This window comes from Vulpes vulpes, chromosome 3, assembly GCF_048418805.1.
Source record: "Vulpes vulpes isolate BD-2025 chromosome 3, VulVul3, whole genome shotgun sequence".
Classification (NCBI taxonomy): Eukaryota; Metazoa; Chordata; class Mammalia; order Carnivora; family Canidae; genus Vulpes; species Vulpes vulpes.
In genome coordinates, this window is record NC_132782.1 from 49,152,576 (window position 1) to 49,176,631 (window position 24,056).

The window sequence follows — 24,056 nt, forward strand, 5'->3', positions numbered from 1 at the left end:
GCCACTTGAATATTTGATTCCTGGACCTCCTTAAGAGTTTAACCACCAACATTTCAGTGAAAGGGGACCTCATAAAATAGTGTGATTACACCTTTGTTCTTTCTCTACGTTTTTCACAAAAGCAAACTTAATTCCACATACACATTAAGTCAAATGCTTTTTGCATACACAAAGAAATGTGGCTACAAATAACTTTGGAAGAGGATTAGTCCTAACTTGTGCTTTTTGTAAGCAAAATGAATGAGGATACTATTAAAAGCTGGTGGATTGGGGCTTTTATTAATGGAATAAAATCTGCAACTCTGTTAGCCCTCCCCACCCCCAATTCCTTAGCCTCTGTGAATAAAGCAGTGACCTGGGAGCTCTTGAGCCCGCTCCCCCACTCCTTGGAAAGGTCCTGCCAACTCCGCATTGTCCTGTTGGATTTGCAGTCAGATGTCTTATGCTGGCAGGCACTGGGCAGGCAATGAGTTCTTTCCCTGGAAGTTGGGCACAAAAAGACCGGCATGGGAGCAGCCTGTTTTGGGACAGCTGCTCTGAGACAATGCAGTAAGCAAGGCAGAAATTCCTCCGAGCAGAGGGTGACTCGTGGGAGGAGTTCAGTTTGCTAAGTATTGTCATTTGCTGAGAGTAGGTGTGTGCTCCAGAAGGAGTCTTAACCTGGAGGATCATTAACTCTTTATATCAGCTGGTGAGTTGCGGTGGCTCGGCAAGTTGGTCCTGGAGGCTCCTGCTCAGGAAGGCCAGGGAGGAGGAGTGGAATCACTTTTTCATGGGGGACCAGTTTGAGAAGGGCCAGCATGCTCTGCTCAATGAAGGAGAAGAGAATGAGATGGTAAGATTCTAGCCACATACCCTTCTTCCCATTCCCCAGCCTCCAATACTGTCCCCCTACAGGCACACACACGCATGCATGCAAACTCTCAGACACACTCACATGATCCTCTGCAATTTGACTCTGGTGTTATGTGGAAAAAGGTAGTGTCCAAGACATCTCTCTCTCTCTCTCTCTCTCTCCCATAAATGTAATCTCTAACAGCAGAAATTGGCTGGAATTAAAACATTGTCTTCATTTTATCAAGAAGTTTTCCTTTTTAAATAAAACAGAAAGGGAGAGAAGCACAATGCCATTTTATGATGCTTTTTTGAGCCTCAGGAGTCTAGCACGTTCTGTTCAGAACTTGAATAATTTCAGCAAATCCCTACTGTTATGAGCAGTGTATGTCTTGATAGGAAGAAGTGGAACAGCCACGGTGAGGTAGGAGTGCAGCTGAGTCTCTGACTGTCTTCTCTTCAAGTATCTGTGTTTACAAAGAATGTTGGAAGGGAAAACATAAAATATTAACAATTATCAGCCTATAAATTTCTCTGTTTCCTTCTAAAATTTTGCTTATAGGTCTTTAGCTAAAAAGATTAGTTACAGAAAACTTTCTGTAGTTGACTGTCTCTTTTATTTTAGATGTGTTTCTCCTCTAGGGAATTATAGGAAAATCAGAGATGATTCTTATGTTCTTGCTGAATTTAAACTGTATTTCTCAATTACAATGTAATCAAGAGAGAGTTAGAAATGTGTACGTTTGGTTAATAAGGCCTTTCTGCTAATTGTGTAAGCATAGTCTTTTAAGCCAGTAATGGTGTAATTAAAATGTTAAAATGTGATACTCCCATTCTATAATAGCATTTTATCTTCCTGGAATTAATATAGAAATAACAAACCCAAAAGATATTTATTTAAATTTTTTTCTTGGTTAATTGCTTTAGCCCTGACTATTAAATTCTTTGTTCCTAAACTGGTCTTTCAAGTTTAATCTGCTTACCTGTTCCTATAGCAACAACATTTTTTTGGACCTTCAGGAGTAGATCCCTTCTGCTATCAAAGCTGAAAAAATTATAAGGGAATAAAAGACACCCAAATCGACATGGGCTTCTTAACCATCTCCCTACTTCTTTCAGATTGGACTGACAATGACAATTATTTTTAGGCCCTACACAAATATCACTAGAAATGACTTTCTGATTTTTTGTTCGCTATAATCCTTACTTCTCCAAAATGTTTTCTTTGGAGGGTCAATATCCTATTATTCTGTATATAAAGTTGAAAATTTGACCCTCATCTGGAATGCTCTTCACCAGAAGGCAGGGGCTCCTCCCTCACATCTCCAGATGGAAACACACCCACTCTTTTCTCATACACTCATTTCTGCTCTTTGACAATTTGTCACTGAATAGTCATTAACTGTGATCCACTTGCTGGCAGACATTCCTCGTGCTGGGAAAACGACTGTCCTCTAGCCTACACACTGCAGCGTGTGATTCTGTGCAGTTCATCTTCATAATGGCACCACCCAGTGCATCCTCATGTTGCATACAGCTGAAAGTCCAGTTAGGACAGGGCCTTTGGTATGGAAAGGGGCTCTGTGTTTTCTGGACAGGATTCGTTTGGCCAGCAGTCTTAGCGGAGGTGCGGCCATTAGTATGCAGTCTTGAGCTCTCCATCTTGTTCCGCCTGGAGAAACCTGGCCACCTGCCTGTTGCTGTGTCTGCCTCTGTCCCTTTGTAGCTCACCACTCCACCCCCCACCCTCTGCCCAGAGCTGTAAACATCCAAAGTTCTGAAAATCTCTTTCTATTCATTTATTTATTTGGTTTTGATAGAGTATAATTGACATACAATGTCATGTTAGTTTCAGGTGTACAACATGGTGCTTTGACACTTCTATACATTATGAAACGTTTACCACAGTAAGTGTGGTCACCATCTGTCACCATACAATGTTTTTACGATATTATTGGCTATAGTCTCCATGCTGTACTTTTAACCCTGTAACTTTTTTCATTTTGTAAATGGAAGTTTGTACCTCTCTGTCCCCTTCACCTATTTTGCCCATTCTTCCAGCCCTCTCCCCTCTGGTAACCATCAGGTTGTTCTCTGTGTTGATGAGTCTGTTTTTGATTGTTGTTTTTTTTTTTTTTTTTAGATTCCCATATGAGTGAAATCATATGATATTTGTCTTTCTCTGTCTGACTTATCTCATTCCATAATACCTTCTAGGTCCATCTGTGGTACTGCGAATGTTAAGATCTCACAAAATTATCAAGTTATCTTAAAGATATTTCACATATTTTTATAATGAGTTTTAGTTTACCAAGTATTTTTTTGGCCACTAGCTGATTTGGTTTTTACTACACTTTGTGAGGTACACGCTATGATTCCTGCTTTAGAGATGAAGAAATTGATGCACTGAGAATTTGCTTGTCGAAGGTGGTATTAGCCAATAAATCCGAGAGCTGAGGCACCACATTAATTAAGTTGGTACCTCTTTTGTCTCTGGACCTAAACATAGCCCAGTGATACCTTTCAGTTCTTCCACAGGATAGTGTACTCTTAACACACTTCCTTAAGATAAAAAAACGTAGGGAGAACTTTGGATCTCAGATCCCCAGTATCGGTTTTGTTGTATATAATTTGTAAACTTGAATTTCCTGAATAAGTCTGCATCCTCTGACTTGAATTTTAATCCCTTTAAGAAAGCCAAAAATTGTCTAGAAATGTGCCACATCAAAATGTTTATAGTTTCTTGCTTTATAATATACACCGTTGGACCTTTGCAGAAGGCATTCCTCCAATCATAGAAATGACTTCAAATTTCAAGAGAAAACAACATTCTAGCAGTTATCTTTCATGTCCAATGAAGAAGAACAAGAATACTTCCAGGCCTAAGTATGCCTGGGACTGTCTTCCATTCTAGAATAAAAGAAATAGGAATGAAAGAGCAACTCTAGGTGATATGAAAGTAACATTATTAAGTGTGAAATGAGACAGGAGCCACAAGAAGAAATAATTTGTTAGAAGGACAAGGAAGAAAAGGGAAGAAAGTAATCTTCAGAGCAGGTTTATCTGAATGACTGCCTCAATAGCCTCAAAGAGCAGACTAATTCCTAGTCAGCACTGCAAGTGGACCAGAGGCCCAGTCTCACTTACTGCTTTAGCCTGTTTCTGTATCTGTCAAATAGTTGTGGTCCTTCTCATCCTACCTGTCTCACAGGGCTCTTATGAGGATCAGCTGAAATAATCTGGGGGAAGTGTTTTAAGAAGTATAAAATTCTAGGTAAATGTAAGTTGCTATTATCTAAACAAAAATAGGAAGAGTTAGGGCTTTAGCAATTAACCAATTGAATGACTACTAACCCCAAAGCGAGGTCATCTCTTCTCATTAAATAACTGTAAGTAAGGACTGTATGCTTTTATTCTCAAGTTATAGAGACCACTTATACATGGAAAAGAGCTGAGTTACCTTATACCCAGCCTCATAGTCCTTCTTTTGGGAAAACCTCAACCCTTCTTGGGACTGAGTTTCCTTATTTGTGGAGGAAGAGTATCAGACCTCCTGGGAACCCAAATTCCTTTGAATACAGTGGATACATATTTATATTTTTAAATGCCTCAGATAGGCTAAGTGCTCATTTCCTTATACTATGACTTAACAAAGTGGTTATCTGGTTAATATTGTAGCTTAGTTAATTAGAATATTGCTCACTGTTATCCTTTGTTATAATCTAATGAAATCATATTCCTTTTGAGGATGTTATTTTATTCTAGTGAGACTTATTTTAAAAGTAATATTTCCTGATTTTTTTCTTTCCTAGGTTCTAGCAAATAAGAAAGAAAAAAAACCTTGTATGTTTTTCTGATTATAAAGATAACATATGTTTATTATAAGAATATTGAAATGACATAGAAAAATCTAAAAAATGAAGTAAATATGATTCATAAATCTTCCACTCAGACCTGATCAGCATAGTCGACCCTCCTTCTAAAGACATAAAAAGTGAAAATTTATCTAGCTCATCTAATGTATAAAGCTTTCTATTTTTTTTACTACATTTTAATATTATCTATACCACTGTGTTTATTTACATCTCTGTATTTGTATCATGGAAACACTACATACTACATACAGTGTGTTACTATTCATTTCTTTTGACTTCATATTCAGTACACTGAAATAAATAATGTTGGGAGTATTTATGTCTTAGAAATCAGAAAATGCTACACAGGACTTGCATCTTGCCTCACCTGAAGGCCAGTTATGAAATATTTACCTCTGAACATACCTCTGAGCGTATTATTTAAGACTTCCTTTTTCTTTTTTTTAAAGATTTTATTTATTCGAGAGAGAGAGGGGGGTGGGCAGAGACACAAGCAAAGGGAGAAGCAGGCTCCATGCAGGGAACCTGATGCGGGACTCAATCCCAGGACTCCAGGAGCAAGCCCTAGGTGGAAGGCCCGCGCTAAATCGCTGAGCCACCCAGGGATCCCCAAGACTTCCCTCTTCTTCCTGATACATGTCTAAATACAGAAAGCATGTTGTATTTAGATATTATCCATTTATTTGTGCTATTCATCATGCCAAAACACAATAACAGCAATCACAATCTATTCTAAAAAGCATGCATAATACACATATTCACAAATATGTATTTTTTAAACAAAAATCGGATTTATCTCATCTATATGTTTTTTAAACTGTCCTTTTCATTGTATCTAAAAATATTTCATGGCTATATTTTCCTTTTGAGAATTGTAGCTCCACATAATGATTTTAAAGCTTAAAGTATATGTGGATGAACTATACTAGATTAAGCAAATCTCTTATGTTGTATACTTCTGTTAATTCTAAATTTTTTGGCTGTGATGGACAACTTTGTATGTGCAATTTGACATATTTGTCAGATTATTTCCTTAGGATAAAGTCCTAGAAATAGCGTTGATATATAAGAGGGAGTGTGTGTTTTAAGTTTTCATTGATACGTAATACTTAATTGCCTTTCAGATGATTATGCTTGTACCAATTTATACTCTAACTAGCAATCTTTTTTTGAGAATACTTGTTTTCTTTACCATACTTGCCAATGTTGAGCATTATCAATCTTTTTAACTTGGGCTGATTTGATATGTGAAAATGACACCTTATGGCTCTATTATTTTTGCATTTCCTTGATTTGAAATTGAGCACATCTCTATATGTTTATTGGCATTCATATTTTTTGGACTAGACTCTCTTAATGTCATCACTCATGTTATATCAACTAGTAGAATGGGTAAGTAAAACCTGTTGAATCAGGAAAAGCAAGAGAAACTCTTTTTGAATTTCCATGTTGTTTTTGAGAACAGCAAGAAATTAGTACTGCAATGAGTGCATAATAAGGCAGCAGGGTGGTGTGTGGTCTTTGCCACATTGGAAGCCCTATCGTGCCTTCAGCATGAGCAAGGGACATCTGTCCTCACCATTATTTGGCTCACTTTCATAACTGATGTTTGTCTTTTCTTCTCTAACACCAGGAAGCAAAAGCACCTCCCCCCACCTCAATAGCCACTTATTTATTATGCTCCATGAGCACCTCCGAGTTGGTTGCCAATGTTAACTAGTGAACCCACAGATCTCATAGTGGGAGAATTGTGTTCAGACTGAGACATTTTGTCAGCTGAAATGTTCAGGAAGCTGGGCTACTGGCCAAGTCTAGTGTCTTTATTCTTGATTCATTGCTGCAGAACTCCCATGAAGTCAACTCATCTTTGATATAAATTCTTGAAGAGTGAGATTTAATTGCTTCTTGAGGACAGGAACCCTGCTTAGTTCACCTTTCTGTGGCCTGCCCATTCCCTTCCCCACTATTCCCAGAATTTAGCATAGTGCTTGGCACAAACAGTAAGGGCATGTTTGATAACGTAATTCCAAGCTCCATTAACCTGTAATTTTTTTATTCCGAGAAGAATGGGGAGGCAAGCAGGGCTTAAAGGGAAAAACAATTTGAATAATAAAAATGAAACTTGGGAAATTTTGTGTTATTTATTTGGAATAACCAATCATTTTGTGAATTTATCAATTGACTCCTCTTTCTCCCAAGCATAAACAAAGCTTATTCTTCAGAGTTAATTAGCCATCTATACTATTTTTCTATGAGATACTTTATGCTATCCTTTCATCTGTTCATGTATAAACTCAACAAATATTTACCAAATGCTTACTCTGTGCCAGGACTTCTCTGTGCTAACCAAGGAGGACTTTGAGTGAAAAGCAAAAAGCTTTTGTTTTTAAGGAGTTCACAGTCGAGCAGGCAGGACTGGGTACATAATTTGTGGGGCATAGTGCAAAATAAAAATGAGTTGTCCCTTGTTCAACAATTATTAGGAATTTCAAGATGGCTGTAACAGAGCACTAAACCAAGTTCAGAGCCCTTCAGAGAGCAGGGTCCTGTGGGATTACACAGACACGTGACTATGTAGCAGGCCCAAGTAGGGGAGTGAGAGGTGTAAACATAATGAAATTGTGATAAAACAAGTGCCACTGAGGGAGTTTTGCACACAGAGCTATGGGGCACAGAAGAAGGAGCAATGCAGTCAAGGGGGAAGATGGCATTTCATTTCCCTGGAGGGGTAGGTGAGGGCCTGAACGTGAAAGACTTCACAGGACACTAAAACGAGTGCATATTTTATCCTTTCTAATTATGCCTGAAAGCTAGTCCATGAAAAAACTGTACCAGAATCAAGTTGGGGAGTATATAAAGAAGAGATTCAGTATGCAACTATAGCCTTGATATAGAGGATGCTGAGTAGAGAATGGATTGGAAAGGTCCTTAGAAATTAGAATTGCAAAGACTTCATAATCCATAGACCAAGGGTGAACAGGATGAATAGGATTAAGGGTGTCTGTAATGGGAGAAGATGATACAAGTGCTGAATCCCATAGGGAAAAGTAGGAACAGGTTGGGAGTGGAAATGGCAACAGTAGTAGCAGATATTTATATGGTGATTGATCTGACTAGGAACCTTACACATAATAACATATATAATTATTTCAGAAACCCTAAGAGGAATCATCATCTCTCTTCTGCAGATGTAGGAACTGAGATGTAGAGAGGTTAAGTAACATGACCAGGTTCATTTGGCTAAGTACATGGAAGGCTATGGCTTAAGACCCCGATTTAAACATAATGGTTTGCTGCTTTTTTAAAAAGATTTTTTCTTTATTAGGGGGGGGGGCGGTGAGGCAGAGGAAGAGGAAGAGAAGGAATCTCAGGCGGACTCCCTGATGAGCTTAGAGTCTGCCTTGGGGCCAATTCTATGACCCCAGGATCATGACCTGAGCTGAAACCAAGAGTCAGATGTTTAATCAACTGATCCATCCAGGTGTCCTGGTTTACTGCCTCTTAATTTTGCTAAATTCTGGATGCATTACTTTAGTTATTAATTAGGTGGCAAAAATAACAGGGCGTGAGTGAAAGAACCACAACATTAGGAGACTGAACACTAGCATTGTTGTGTTGGCTCTGCCATTATTTATTCTTATACCCGTAAAGCAAATCATGGTCACTTCTCTTTGGTTTTGTCTCATTGATAAGGTGGAAATGATAATACCTTACTAGTTTGAACCAGGGACCAATGCAGGTGGTTTCTTGAGGTTCTCTCCAACACATGTAAAGGATATGATATCAAAAGTTTTAAAATAGGTGGATAAAATCACTATGAAATGTCTTAAGAAATTTAAGTGATACTTCCGATTTTTTTTTTCAAAGCGCTATGAGTTCTTTTAGTCAAGGAAAGGAGGACATATATGGAGACATTACATCAAGTGAGAACTGAACATTTATGGCAGTTGTTTTATGAATGTTTATTATGGGTAAAGAGTAAATAAATCCATTGATAAATGATTAACCAGTGCTGAACCCTATAGGCTCCTCAGGCCTACAGAAGACATAGAGCACAGCAACTTGACCTTCAACAGCATTGGTGCATTGGTGATGTGTCCAGAAGATATTCATTCCTGGTGCCATTTTCAAGGCTTTGTCATTAGTTTAAAGCTTTGTGAAGATTAGCCAAGTGGGATCGCTGACCTACATGGGCTACAGCTATTTCTGAATGTCAGTCATGTAAACCTTGGTGAGCTGTCTGAAACCATAGCCTAGATAGAGATGGAAGGAAGCTCAGAACGCTGCCTCCTTAACCCTGTCCTCAGCCTAAGGCTACTTTTCTGGACAACAAGCACAGCTTTGCCCTAGATGCCCCCTCAGAAATCAGAACAGAGAGGAGGCCCAGTGCGCTGCAAGCTTTCCAGAGAAAGATGTCCCTCAGGCCAGGACACTTTCTGATTTTGGTGGTTACACACACAACACTCTGGCTGGGACTGTATATTTTAGCATTTCCAGAATCTATTTTGGAGCCATGGGTAGATGATTTTGAAGCTCTGGTACTCGAGTCTCAGAATCAGTAAAGAGATCAATGTTTTGACACCAGTTCAAAAACAAAAGAATCCAACAAATGAGTTTGTTTAGATAAGTGGTTCCTTTTTCTTGCTTTTTAATGGAAAAATAAGGCTGATTTTTATGGCACACATTTTCCTGCAACTTTGTTCTCTTTCAACTTGGAATCACTGAGCCAAAGTAAGGATCTTCAGCCTGGAAACCAAGCCACCCTGTATAGGTTTTTCCTTTAGCCAATTTCAACAGGCAATTATTTATTTGCCATTCTCTCTGCTTATGCAGATGTGCTCTGCTTGTTTTCCCAAGAATACATTATGGACTGTCTCTGCCAGGGATATATCTTCACCTAGATACCTGGCCATCAGAGGCCTGCACATTCACCAGAACCCATCTCAGATCTGATTCCCTTCCTTAAAGCCATCTGGGAGCCCCTGGATCACACTTAAGTACTTCCTTGTCTGGAGTAGATTTGAATGCCAATTTTGGCAATTTCACTAAGTTTTATAGGTAGAGTCATGTGTTTATTCTCCTCCCCCAACAGTTTGTGAGTTGTTACAAGCACGGACAGATCTTATTTCATGTCTGTATCTTCTATGCAACATTGAAGTTACTTAACATGTTTCTGATAAGTTGAACTGAAGATTTCTGTGCACAATCTTACAAGAGTTTTTATCTTCTTTACTGACTTTTGAGTGGTTAATGCCAATTTTACAAAAGGAAGCACTGAGAAATTATTTAATTTGTCCAAGTCTGGAAGCTAAGAAGCAGCAAAAACAGACCTGGAACCTAGGCAGCTTGCTTCCAAAGCTCCTATTCTAGCCTTAGGTTTTTGATGTGGCCTTGCTACTACTACCACTACCGCTACTATTTCTACTATTACTGCTGCCACCACCACTACCTACTACTATTGCCACCACTGCTCCCACCCACCACCACTACTACTACCTCTATCTCCCCTGCTACCACTACTACCATTACCATTACCATTACTGCTACTACCATCACTACTACCACTACTATTCTACTACCACCAACACTACTGCTACTGCTACTGCTGCCAGTACTACTACCACTACTATGACCACTTCAACAACTGCTAAGTAAGCCCAAGACCATATTAATTTAGCAGTTATTTTATACTTCAGGTTCAGGTTCATTTTAAGCTTGTGAGAGGCAAAAACCTCCAGGTCTCTTTTCACAGAAGTCTTTGCTCTCTGATCTTTTAGGTACAGAAGTAAACGGGTACAGGTGCTGGAACTGAATCAGCCATCTGTGCATGCCCGCATCACTTAAGCGGTCTCTCCTCGTGCTCTCCCCCCTTCTCCAGCAGTGGCCTCTTTGGCTTGTCACTCAATGCTTAGCTCCTAGTAGGGGTAGAGAAGTTACCTGTTGTCCTTGTTCTACTTACTCTTAGGCAGTCCCTTTGTGTCTGGGCTTAGAGGAGCGGGAGTGCTGTGCTTTATTAATATTCGCATTCATCCTCCCCATGATAGCTACCTCTATCTTTATCTGAAGTTGGCTTCAGATGGAAGTTTCTTACACTCTCCTAGCAGTTACTTGGGCTTGATTTTGTAGAATCTTGGTTTCAGGATGGTTAGTTGTAAAAGGTTATTTGCTACTATACTTCATAAAAGGCTATTTGCTACTATACTTCATACAGCATCAATTGATTTTTGCTTTCAGCTTTTTATTTTATTTTTTAAGATTTTATTTATTTATTCATGAGACACACACACACACACAGAGAGAGAGAGAGAAAGAGAGAGAGGCAGAGACACAGGCAGAGGGAGAAGTAGGCTCCATGAAGGGAGCCTGATGTGGGACTCAATCCCAGGACTCCAGGATCATGCGCTGGGCCACAGGCAGGTGCTAAACCACTGAGCCACCTAGGGATCCCCATGATTTTTGCTTTCATCTTTATAGAGGATTTCCCACTTAGAAGTAATTGACCTTTGTTAATTTGACCCTAATGGTTTTATTCGCAAACTTTGCATGGGACCCTCTGGTAACTGAGGATATTACCTATCCTCAGGTATTACACCAGTGGAAAAAAATTGCCCTTCATTCAATAGTCTCAGCAAAATACTCATTTGTTTTCTCACTGGATATGATTAGATGATTTCCCTTTCCAAACGTATTAGCGTGGCCAGAAGAAGACCAAGATCTTAGTCACATGGCCACATCTGGAGTTGGAGTCAGAGTCAGCTCTACATGAAACACAGTTGAGAGTGGTAAAGTGGGTGGTTTGAGACAAAAAAAGTGAGATAATTGGGGATCTAGTGGTTTCAACAAAAAATATAAATGGATAAACGGAATTTCCAACCTGAGAGTCAATAAATAATAATTTAATGAAACTGAACAATAGTGTTTAAGGTGGTCAGGTCCCCCACATGATTTTCTTTGCTAGAGAGAACATAAAATTTGGAGCTTTGCTACTGTTATTTTAGATATCTGTGAAGAAGTAGAAAAGGGCTTTTAAAACATATATATTTATTTTTCAGATTTTAAAAATGAAACATATTTATTGATTAAAATATGCATAATACAGATGTGCCTGGGTGGTTCAGTCGGTTAAGCAGCCAACTCTTGATTTTGGCTCAGGTCATGATCTCAGGGTCCTGGGATTGAGTCTGGGTAGGCTCCCTTGCCCAGTGGGAAGTCAACTTCTCCTTCTCCCTCTGTCTCTCCCCTGCCTCTTGTGTACATGTACAAGAGGGATTTGTTTTTTTAAGTCAGAGAGTCTTTCTTAGTGGCCTAAAATCATCCCCTTTGGAGATGTGCACATTCTTTCAAAATCCTTCTCAGCAGTAGAGATTTGGGCTAATAAGGAATTGCCAGGAAGGGGTCTGCTTTAGATGCTCAGAAATGCTGCATTTGTCATTGTCTATCCCAGAGAACTATGAAGAAGGAGTGCATACTAGGAAGTTGTGAAGCTTCTGTTTTACTTAACAGCATTTCAGAAAGCATCATGTGCATATAAAGGGTCAGTTCTGACCATAGCAGACAATGAGCCTCTAGTAACAAACGAGAGGGCCTTCATCTTTCATTTCAGAAAATTTCCCATGTAGCTTCCTTCTGCTATTTCTTCTGTAGGAGGAATAAGTAAAAGCTATAATTCTTATTATTTGGTAGCAAATTCTATCTCCTGTGGACACAGTTAGAGTATCTGTTCTTTAATAAAGGCCTGATGGTGGGGGCTTTCAACTTTATGGGAAGAAAAATCTATTCATCTTCCTTCTGAATTTTTACACAAGCTCCTGGAACAGGAAAACATTTTATTTTTGAGTTTTAGCATTACTGAAATAATTGCCTACAGAGTATCCCTGGGTAATTAATTGGCCAATTAAACAATAGCCAAGTAATATACAAATAAAAGTGGAATATTTCATTCCCCAAGGGAGGATATGCTTTTCTATTTAATTCTTAATGACTTATTGGTGACCTATTCACTGCTTCATTTCCAATACTTAGAAAAATTATAAATACACAATATATATTTGGGGGGTAAATGAATGAATGGTGGATGAATATAGCTAGTTACAGTTACATTCTAAGTCTGTATGAAATAGTATACGGATCTATAGGTAAATAAGGATTAGAATTCAGAGAAGAGGATTGATTTACTATACTTCATTTTACCCCTTCCATAGAATCAACTTTACAGCAATCCAAACTTTGTCTTTCTCCTGTTCCTTACCTCACCCATCCAACCTTCCCTTAAATGCCCTCAGAAAGGGAAACTTGCTGTAAGACAGGGCATTTCCTTGTGAGACAATGATGACTATTATAAAGACTCGTCTACATTGAACGGAGATATGTTTCTGTTAATCTGAATTCATTAGTTCTACTTCTTTTGCCTTTTGGGGCCACCTGTCAAAAATCAGCTTCCTTTTCTCATGCATGTAAAAATTGTTCTTACAATTTTGTTCTTACAATGTCCTTTTGTTTTCATCCCTCCTGCGTTTCTTCTTCAATCTAAACACACTTAATTTCTTCAACACTCTTCCTGTGGCATAGTTACCATTTATTGACTACTTACTAGGTCCTATGACCATTGCTAAGCATTTCCACATGATACTTTATTCACAGTAACCTCATTAGGTAGATATTATCACTATAGGAGAAAAGACCAAATGTTTCTATTGTTTCCCTGTGGCAGGGGTCCACAAACTATTGACTATGAGTGACACCTGGCCTACTGACTTATCTGAAAATAAAGTTCTGTTAGTAACAGCCTCCTCTATTTGTTTACAGATTATCTCTGGTTGCTGTTATACTACAATGGCAGAAATGAACGGTTGTTAGAGAGACCACATAGCTCATAAGGCTGAAAATATTTTCTATCTGGTACTTTACAGAAGTTTGCAGATTCTACCGTTTTCCTTCTGATCTCTCTCTCTCTCTTTTCTGATTTCATTAAAAAATATTTTTCTTTATTGCCATAGTAAAATGTTATTTGTTAAGGTTGTCCAAGTTTTGCATCCATCAGCCATGGATGTTTAGGACAGCCCTGAAAGGGCTTAGGCTGGGTGGTGTTTAAGGATTTAATTGGCTGTCAACGTGGTCAGTAGATATTTACAAACTGCTGTGGTGGAAAGGGCCCTGTTTGAAAGCTTGCATTCTTTCTAATCTGGATTCTTCCATTAACCATTCATTTTATGTGAGGAGTTTCCCCTTTCTTGGCCTGTTTTTCCATTTCTTTTTTTTTTTTCCAAAAGATTTTATTTATTTATTCATGAGAGAGACACACACAGAGAGAGACAAAAACACAGGCAGAGGGAGAAGCAGGCTCCCCACAAGGAGCCGGATGCGGAACTCGATCCCGGATCCCGGAATCAGGACCTGAGCCGAAGGCAGACGCTCAACCACTGAGCCATCCAGGCATCCCCTTTTTCCATTTCTAAATAGATCTAGCTCTGTAGGATCTATCTGATGTAATTACATAGCTATCTTCATTTTGAGGTTGCCTAGACCCTTACTTACCAGCATGAACATTGGTGTCCAGATGTGTAAGAATCTTCATTTTTTGGAAATAGTACACCCTGTATAACCAAGAGCCAGTGGACCCTTAGAGCCCCCCAGATCATAGAATTTCAGATAGAGAAAACTACTCAAAGATAATCTAGTTCAACACATTCATTTTTTAAAGTTTTTTTTAAATAAATATAATCATAGATTCACATACAGTTGCAATAAATAATACACAAAGATTCTGTGTATGCTTTACCCATTTTCCTCCATTGTAATGTCTTGCAAAACTATAGTAAAATATCACAAGCAGGGAATTCATGCTGATGGGTCAAAGTAAAGAACATTTCCATCACCACAAATATCCTTTGTTTTTGCCTTTTTATAGCCACATCTATTTCTTTCCCATTCATCCCTACTCCTTAAATCCTGGCAACTACTACTGCTTTCTGTTTCTATAATTTTCACATTTCAAGAATGCTATATAATAAGATCATACAGTATGTGAGCTTTGGGATTGACTTCTTTTACTCAAAATAATTCCCTGGAGATTGATCTAAGTTGTGTGTATCAATAGTTCATTCCTTTTTATTGCTGAGTAGTTTTCCATGATACTACATTCATGGAATATTTAATCATTTATTTATTTAACCATTCATCCATGGAAGGACATCATAGTTGTTTCCAGTATTTGGCTATTATGAATAAAATTGCTGTAAACATTTGTAAATAGAGTTTTATGTGAACATAGGTTTTTGTTTTTTCTGGGATAAATGCTCAGGAAAGCAATAGCTGGGTTGCATGGTACTTATATGTTTAGTTTTTTTTTAAAAAAACTACCAAACTATTTTCCAGTGTGGTTGTACTATTTACATTCCTACCAGCAATGCGTGGGTGATCCTGGCTTTCCAAATCCTTACCAGCACTTGTTCTTTTTACCATTTTTTTATCTTAACCATTACGACCATTTATTTCTAACCATTCTCTACATAGCTATAGAGTAATACCTCATCGTAGTTTCAATTAAACTTTTCTTAATAGCTAATTATTTTGAATATATTTTTGTGTGCTTATTTACCATGTGTATTTTCATGTCTCTTTTCAATTATCTGATTGAATTGTTTGATGTTTTACTGTTGAGTTTTGAGAGTTTTTTATGTATACTAGATACAAGTTCTTTATTGAATACATGGTTTGCAATGGGTTTGTAATGTGGATATCCAATTGCTCACTCCAGCACTATTTATTGAAAAGACTATTTCTTTCCTCATTGGATTGCTTTTTCGTATTTGTCAAAAATCAATTGGGCAGAGTTATATAGGTCTAAGTATAAGAAATTATATAACACTAGGGAATTATATAATAATTCTTGAAATCAGGTAGACTTGTTTCCACTTAATTCTCATTTTTTCACAATTGTTTATCTCATTAGTAGGTCATAGAAATAAAATTAATTTATTTTATATGTTTATCTTGCATCTTATGACCATGATTAGCCCTTTTATTAAACATAGTGTTACCTGTATGTTTTTAAAGATGCTTGTTATCAAGTTGAAGAAGTTAGTTTTCATTACTATTTCTCTAAGAATTTTTACCATGAATGTGTGTGAAATTTTGTCAAAAGCATTTTCTGTGTCAATTGATATGATCATGTTATTTTTAAAATAAAAAAATTAGTTTTAGTCTGTTTACATAGTGGATTACACTGATTAATTTTTGAATGTTAATGTAGCTTCATATCTTAGGAATAAGTACTACTTGGTAATGGTGCATAATTCTTTTACCATATTGCTGAAATCTATCTGTTAAAATTTTGTTGAAGATTTTTGCTTCTATGTTCCTGAAGAAGATTGGTCTACAAGGCATTTATTTTCTATCCTCTTTGTTCCATTCTTCCTCCCTCCCTCCATTCCTTCCTTCCTCATTTTTTAAGCACTACCTATGTGTTAGTCCCTGTGAAAGCTATTATGTATACAAAGAAAAGCCCTAGAGCTCAATATCTAGTGGAGGATAGACTTCAGTGGGCCAGTGCTATAATAGCAGAATATGCAAAGTTCTGTGAGAACACAGAAGAAGCTACAGTCAATTCCTGGATGACTTCAGTGGAAAAGTGCCAATTGAAAAGAATCTAGATGCACGAATAGGAGTTTACCAGCAAGCCCCGTTAGGGTGAAGGACATACTAAGTCAAGGAGACACAATGTACAAAGGTACTGAGATGTAAAGGAACAAAGCACATTCCATTCAGAGAACTGAATGTAGCTTGGCAACGCTGATGTGCAGGGTGTATGTGTGTGTGGTGGAGTGGGACGGGAAGAACAGAGAGTTGAGGCTGAAGAGATAGTGTGGGAAGATTAGGAAGAACTCCACATGCCATTCTAAAGGGATTTAAGGGTTTTAAGTAGGTAACCAACCACACTGGCTTTGCCTGGACTTCCTGGGCATTAGCAAAGGTCACATCCTGAGAAACCCTTCAGCCTTGGGCAAACTGGGATGATTGGTAAGTCTAGTAAGGAAGTGAAATCAGATGTCTGCTTTAGAAAAGTAACTCTGTAGCAATGTGGACAACAGTGTAGAGAGAAGTGAAGCTGGACATGATGATTCTTGCCATGATTCTAGTGTGAACCCTGGTTGAATTAACAAGGCAGGAGTATCAGGGATGGAGAAGAGGAGGCCGATCTAAGAAATATCTAGGAGATGACCAATAGACCTCGGGCTAATTAGATGTTGAGGGAGAAGGAGAAGAATATTAAAGGGAATTCCTAGATTTCGGTGTCATAAAACTGGATGCGTAGTAGAGGTCATGGTAATGCAGAGAGAGGAGTGTGTGGTTAGTGAGTTTAAACTTATGATCAATTCTGACTGAGGAGGCATCATAGAGAAAATTTTACATGAATAGTGTTTTTAAAGATTGTTAGGATTTTTGGTGGGGGATTGGGGAGAGGAAACAATGAGGTCGGGGCAGGTATTTTGCAAAACAAAAACAAAAAAAAACCGCTTGAGTAAAGATATATTGTTGAGTAAGATAAGAAATTTCTAGGAATGGCGAGTAGTTATAGGATATACTCAGTTTAGGTGTAATTTTGCCTGATATGAGTGTGATTAGACTGAGGAAAATAAGAAAAGACAAAGGCATTGTTTTGCTATAAATATATGATAGGGCAAGACTACCAAACTGGTGTGCCATGAATAGCACTGGGATGCTAGAGATGGAGGACAGAAGTTCTTAGAGGAATATTGGGATATTGATCACCTCTAGTTTTAGGCAGCCTCATCTATTTATCTGATCTGCACTGTGCAAATATTGTCATTTTACTATGGATACCATTATATGGAAAAGATGTGGAAGCACTGTGCTGAGGAAATTCCTTCTTCTGTTGAGTTTATTTTTTTTTTTTAATTTTTTATTTATTTATGATAGTCACAGAGAGAGAGAGAGAGAGGCAGAGACACAGGCGGAGGGAGAAGCAGGCTCCATGCGCCGGGAGCCTGATGTGGGATTCGATCCCAGGTCTCCAGGATCGCGCCCTGGGCCAAAGGCAGGCGCCAAACCGCTGCGCCACCCAGGGATCCCCTTCTGTTGAGTTTAGAGTTAAACTTACATTGATTAAAAATACATCCAAATTGGGCAGCCCCAGTGGCTCAGTGGTTTAGCGCCGCCTTCAGCCCAGGGCCTGATCCTGGAGACCTGGGATCGAGACCCCTCCCTGCATGGAGCCTGCTTCTCCCTCTGCCTGTGTCTCTGCCTCTCTCTCTCTTTCTCTGTGTGTCTCTCATGAATAAATGAATAAAATCTTAATAAAAAATACACCTACATTTTTATTAGAATGCAAAATAGCAAAACAAAGATTAAGTTTTCGTTTCTTTCTGGCTCATAGACTTTATTTTTTCCCAGCTCTTTTGAGATATAATTACATGTAATATTGTATAAAATTAAGGTGTATTATGCAATAATTTGATATACATAGATATGGTGAAGTGATTAAGTCTGGGTCTAAACAAAAAGTCTGGGTCTTTTTTCACCATTGTCCCTTGTGGGACTAGTGTTATTATTTCTAAAAATATATAGATACCCGTTAAAATAAAAGCAGCCAATGATTGGTCATTTGCTATCTTTGAAATTAGTGGGAATGTAGCTATTAGTATTTGGACTCTTGCAGAATGACTGGCCTTTCAGAAGGTCATTATTATACAAAATAGGGAAAGAACTTAATTAAAAAAGAACCAGCAAAATTTCACTGATGCCCGTATAAGAGTGTGTGACATTTCATCTCTTTTATTATAAAATACATTCTTCTTTATCTATATAAAAGTGCACAAATACTTTTGTACAGAATGGATAATTATAAGGCGAACATTTATTAACCATCGTCCAGGTTAAGAAATAGGGTAATGCCTAACCAGTTTGGAAAAAACAGTTGTAGGGGACATTAATGGGATGTTGTGAAATTTGAAAATGATTTGGGTATGAGTTGAGATAAAAACTCACTGATCTGGAAAAAAATGGAGGCCAGTGAATGAAAAATCATGCTGTAAAATGCTGTAAAAGAGCATTTACTGGGTGGTATCCCAGGATATTTGAAAAAGGTAGAAATTTTGGTTCCCCTTCTGCCCCACTATTCTCTCAATTTTCCATTCTTAACAAGTTACTCATTTCCCCATTACCTATCCTATTTTCACCTTTCGCTGCATCCATCCATTTGCTTGAAATTCTTTGGCAGATTAGGAAGTCCTTCTTCCATCAGCCACAACCAGAATCATGCATTCACAGGTTGACGGTGACATTTTACTGAAGAGTGAGGAGCCTTTCCCAAGGAGGTGCTCAATTCTGAATACCAGTTATGGAAATGAATCAAGTTGTCTTGTCACACTGGGGGAACTCTGATGCTAAGTTAGTGAATATGGCACAGTGGCAAAGGAGTCACACTTTGGCATAGTGACTCCCATTCTCGGGGCCAAGCATGGGGCTTCCTGCATGTAGCATACTCCCTCTTCCAGAAGGCCGTCTGATAGTTCTCCAGCAGGTGGTCTGCACAGCCTGTTGGCACCAGTTTGCACAAATGGTGCAACAATAACCATCTTTTATCTTTCCTTAAAAGAACGTTGAAGTTTGAGTGAAGGTCACTTGGGCAGCCCTGAAGTGAAGGCAGGTATCTCCGTGGAAAGGATTTGTGATGTAGATACCTCTGAGGTGACTCGAAGCTGTCACACAGTTGGTGTTAGGGAAGTTCTTATTGTTACAATAATTATAGGTATCAAAATTTAGAGAGATTCAAGGGATCATATAATCTAACCACCTCTCTTACAGATGGAGAAACTGAGTCCCAGAGAGAGGAAACGGATTGTTTTATAGGACCACGGTTCAGACTAAAATTCCATCTCCAAACCAATATTTTTCCCCTACACCAGTGATTGCAAAACTGTGGGTTGTGACTCTTGATAAGTGTTAAAGTTATTGCTTTGAGTCCAAGGCCATGCATGCCCAATGAGCATTGGTATAACCTTTACAAGCAAAAGTAGAACACAGTCATTTGGAAGTGTGTGGCAGTTTTTGAAATGCCATATAAATGTGTGGAAAAATACATACAGCTAATTTAATAATAATTCAAAGCCATATGATCACTGCCTGAGTCAGAAGATAGAACACTGCTTGCACTCCAGATGTTCTCCTGGGGCCTGCCCTAATTTTGACCCATCTCTGCTCTCTGCCCCCGACTCCACACAGAAGCAACCTCTCACCTGGCTTGTATAATTATTATTTTCTTGCCTTTAAAAATATTTTTTTCTAATTATGTCTGTATCCCATAATAATTTTTTTGAGGTCTCTGTGATTGAAATCACACTGATTATATTCTTTTGTGTTTTGCTTCTTCTGCTTGTTATATTGGTGAGATGTATCCATATTACTGCACAAAATTATAGTTTATTTATTTGCATTGTGACAGAATATATCATGGTAAGACTATACTTTCTAAAGAGTCAGTTCAATTTTCGATGGACTCTTGGATTGTTTCCAGCTTTGAATTTTTCTTGTCTGTATCTCTTGGTATGCAGGTCCACAAGTTTCTGTAGAGAAGATACTTGCAAGTAGAACTACTGAATCGCACAGTGTGTGTATATCTTTAACTTCACTGTGCAAAGTGCTTTTTAAGGTGGTCTTGACAATTTATCTCTCACCAGCAATGCTAAGAAAGGATTCTTCACTCTAAAAACAGGTAGTAACCATTGTTCTAGTACATGCTTTCAACTCACTGCCACTATGTGGAACAGATTTCCAACCTTCTCAATGAGAAAGCTTGGTCACATGGTGCTTTTCAGAATGATTTTTATTTACACAGGTCCTTGTTTAGGCATAAACTTGTGATGGAAATTGATATATTTATATTAATTTTATGTTATGTTGGTTGAACAGGTGGAAATGGTTGAAAGGGCAGTGCTTGGTGTGTGTGTGTGTGTGTGTGTGTGTGTGCACTAAGTGGGAGGGAGTGCAGAGTACACTTGCTGGGTCCTAGCCTAATGTCTGGCACATGGTGTAATTATTAGTAGGGTTGTCTGAAAATGGAACAGCCTTCCCAGGAAGTAGAGTTTGCTTCATTGGAGGTGTGGGAGTTTCACATTGTGAAAGAAATATAGGATCAGGTCATCTCTGATCGTTCCCTCTCATAGAGTTCATGACAGCATACTTCTCCCTCTTTCATTTTCTAAAATCCTATGGTAAGTAACAAATAACTGGGAGAAAAACAAAAATAATACTTAGGGATATAACTTATTGTTGGGAAAATTTCTCTATTTGTCAAAGAGTATAAGGCTGACTTTGAGAGGATATCATTGCTTTTCCCATGCTCTCTCTCTATGTGCCCTTATTTGAGAATTCTCTTAAGAATTTTTTTGGAGGGCCTGGCGGTTCAGTTAGTGAGGCGTCTGATTCTTGGTGTCGGCTCAGGTCATGATCTCATGGAGCCCCACATTGGGCTCCATGCTGGGCAGGGAGTCTGCTTGAAGATTCTTCTCTCTCTCACTCTCTCTCTCAAATAAGTAAGTAAGTAAATAAACAAACAAACAAACAAACAAACAAATAAATAAATAAATCTTTTTTAAAAATCTCAGCTTTCTTCCTGAAAACTGATGTTTAGCTGGATATTTGCTATGCTTCATCAGGTGCTAATAGCCAATGCTTACCATTTTCTACCTCTCTGTTTACCAGTCTAATAATATTTCAATCTAAGAAATAACAATATAACCAGAGCTATTGATGCATTCAAACAGTATCTGTGGGCCTATCATGTACCGAGAACTGTTCTGTTCTGTGCCAGGGATTCAGCAAAGAACAAGACAGACCAAAGCACTGCTCTTGTGGAACTTACATGCTAGGAGTAGATCACAAAAAAATAAACAAAAATATCAGATGGAGATAAGGGCTCATACAGGTTTAACATGGGATGATGTGCTAGAGAATGATTGGGTGGCTTCCTGAGACCATGTGGTCAAGGAAGCCCAGATCCCAATGATAAAGAGAGGCCAGATATGTCAGGGTGTCCCTAAGGGTTTAATAATTAACCTTAAGTCTAATTGCCCTCATAATGACAACAACCTATATTTGAATAATGTGCCCACTTCTGTTATTCCATTTCATTGTCATAACAGTTTTGTGAGGGAGGCATTAGCGTTCTTAATTTTTAGATGGGGTAATGACGTCCGGACGATAAAATTAGTAAATGGTAGACCAAAACCAGTCTTGAACCCTTGGCCTTTAAGTGTGGTCTTTTCCCATGCCCTGCCTGATCTTGAGTCTCTATCATGTTCAGTGAGTAGGCTGCCCAGACAGGCCAGTAGTCCCACATACTGACCTGTCTGTGCTTTGTCTTATGTCACTCAGACATCATTAGAAGATAAGTTTTAATTTCAGCACCACACGAGAACCTAGAAAATGCCTCTTGCCTAAGATCGCCAGACCAGAAGATTAGGATGTTGCTGGCAGAAACCACCACCGTCTGGTTGCTAGGTGGAGTCTCTCTTGCCTATTTCCTCCCCCTCTGCGGTTTGAGCTTGTGAAAACCTGTTTAAGGGGAAACCTAAGAACTTGTCTGGGCAGCAACCCCACTAACTCAAATGTGAGCAATTAGCAGGAGTTCAAGTCTTGTCCCCCATGACCTCTGCCACGTGAGAATGTCAGAGCTGAGGATGGAATGCCGTCAGGAGAGGCAGACTGGGGTGGGGAAGAAAACAGTTTTAAGTAAGAAGGACTTGACTCTGTTATCTACAAGCAGGATGACTAAGGATACATCCTTTAACTTCTGTAAACCCTATCTTCCTTACTTCTTGCCCATGGCTGATATTAACTTCTTTATAGAGTTGCGAGGATTAAATCATAATGTGGAAAAATATATATTTAGTGTGACAAGCACATAATAGAAGTCATTTACATGAACTGGTTTTTCATGAGCTTCAGCCAAACTAGATGGACAATTATTCACAGGGCAGAGTATTTCCACCCTGTCTGCCACTGACAGGCGGGACAGTTTGCTTTTCAGCCAGCCAAATGGTGCGACCAAGAGGAGTTTCCACAGCCCAGGCTGGAGAAGAAACGCTGGGTGGAGAAGAAACGCTGCTTAGTCAAAGGACACTAAAGTCCCATACGCATCTGTTCTTCCTGTTTCCATAATCAGACTGCTCCCAGCTAAAAGACTGTAGGCAGCGGCCTCTTCCCCTGATTTCACCTGAGGACAGCAGCTTTAGGGAAGCCATGAGAAGTCCACTTGTTGGGTGTGGAGGGAGAAAGATGGAGGTATAGATTTTAAGGGTTCAGCAACTTTTGGCCACTGGCTATAGAGGCCACTGGAGTAGAGGACACATCCCTGAATCCCTAGTCCCACCCCAAAGTACCTTATCAGGCCTGATGTGACCCAGTTAATGGGTCAACACCACAGTATAATGACCTTATTATACCTTAAGCTGACATTTTGTCCTGAAATACACCTCCATGTTTCAGACTCTTTTTCTTTGCTCTGGGCTAGTCCCTTCACGTTGAGTGCCTTTTCTCCTACCCTTCTTTCCCGACTGTTGAAATTCCAATCTTCCCCAAGTCCACTTCAATGAACAATACTCCTGGAGAATCTCTAGCAGACCTACTTTACCTTTGGCCTTAGACACAGTGGGCAATTCGAGTTGAACTTAAGGAAAGACACCTGAAGACTTTGTTCTGAGAGGTAGCACGTAAACATTTTTATGATGAGTTCCTCACGTCCGGGGCCTGACACAACACCGGTGTTGTTCCACTGTTTCCAATAGTAATTGTGTGAGGTAAGACTTTAGCAAGAGAACCAGGAGTCAATGGCCAGGAGATGACTTTCCTAAGCTAGGAATGAGAGACAAGTGAGAATCCAGAGCTGGGAATGAAATTAAGGGGCATTTCATTTGCCTATCATGGGATAGTGAATGGTACCCAGGTCACTAGACTCTTAAGGATTCCCTCAAGGCACGCCCTTGCCACAAGTCAATGGATGTTAACGTTGTTTGTTTGTTTTTAAGATTCTATTTATCTATTCATGAGAGACACACAGAGAGAGGCAGAGACACAGGCAGAGAGAGAAGCAGGCTCCCCATATAAAGCCTGATACAGGACTTGATTCCAGGACCCCGGGACCACACTCTGAGCCAAAGGCAGATGCTCCAACCGCTGAGCCAGCCAGGTGTCCCTGAGGTCAACACTGTTAATGGAAAATGGAATGGAAAAACTTAACTCAGCTGATAAGTAGTGATATATTTCTTTATCTATTTCTAAAGTCGTCTTTTTTTTTTTTTTTTTTTTTTGGTTGGAGTAGTGGTATTT

The 24,056-nt window shown here is 38.9% G+C and overlaps 1 protein-coding gene across 11 annotated transcripts in view; it reads left to right on the forward strand.

The window, feature by feature from the left end:
- The first annotated feature begins 427 nt into the window (after nucleotides 1–427).
- ATP13A4 (ATPase 13A4) overlaps nucleotides 428–24,056 on the forward strand; it is a 111,600-nt gene continuing 87,971 nt past the window's right edge. For 8 of the 11 annotated variants that reach the window (XR_012000404.1, XR_012000405.1, XR_012000409.1 and 5 more), the window contains exon 1: nucleotides 455–835. Coding sequence is in view for 6 of the 11 variants with exons in the window: in XM_072752397.1 (XP_072608498.1) it covers nucleotides 773–835 (63 nt within the window). In the remaining 5 variants the exon portion in view is untranslated. Of the gene's footprint in view, nucleotides 836–24,056 lie in introns of all 11 variants that reach the window. The other 3 variants (XM_026016444.2, XR_012000408.1, XM_072752396.1) reach the window with 3 other exon arrangements.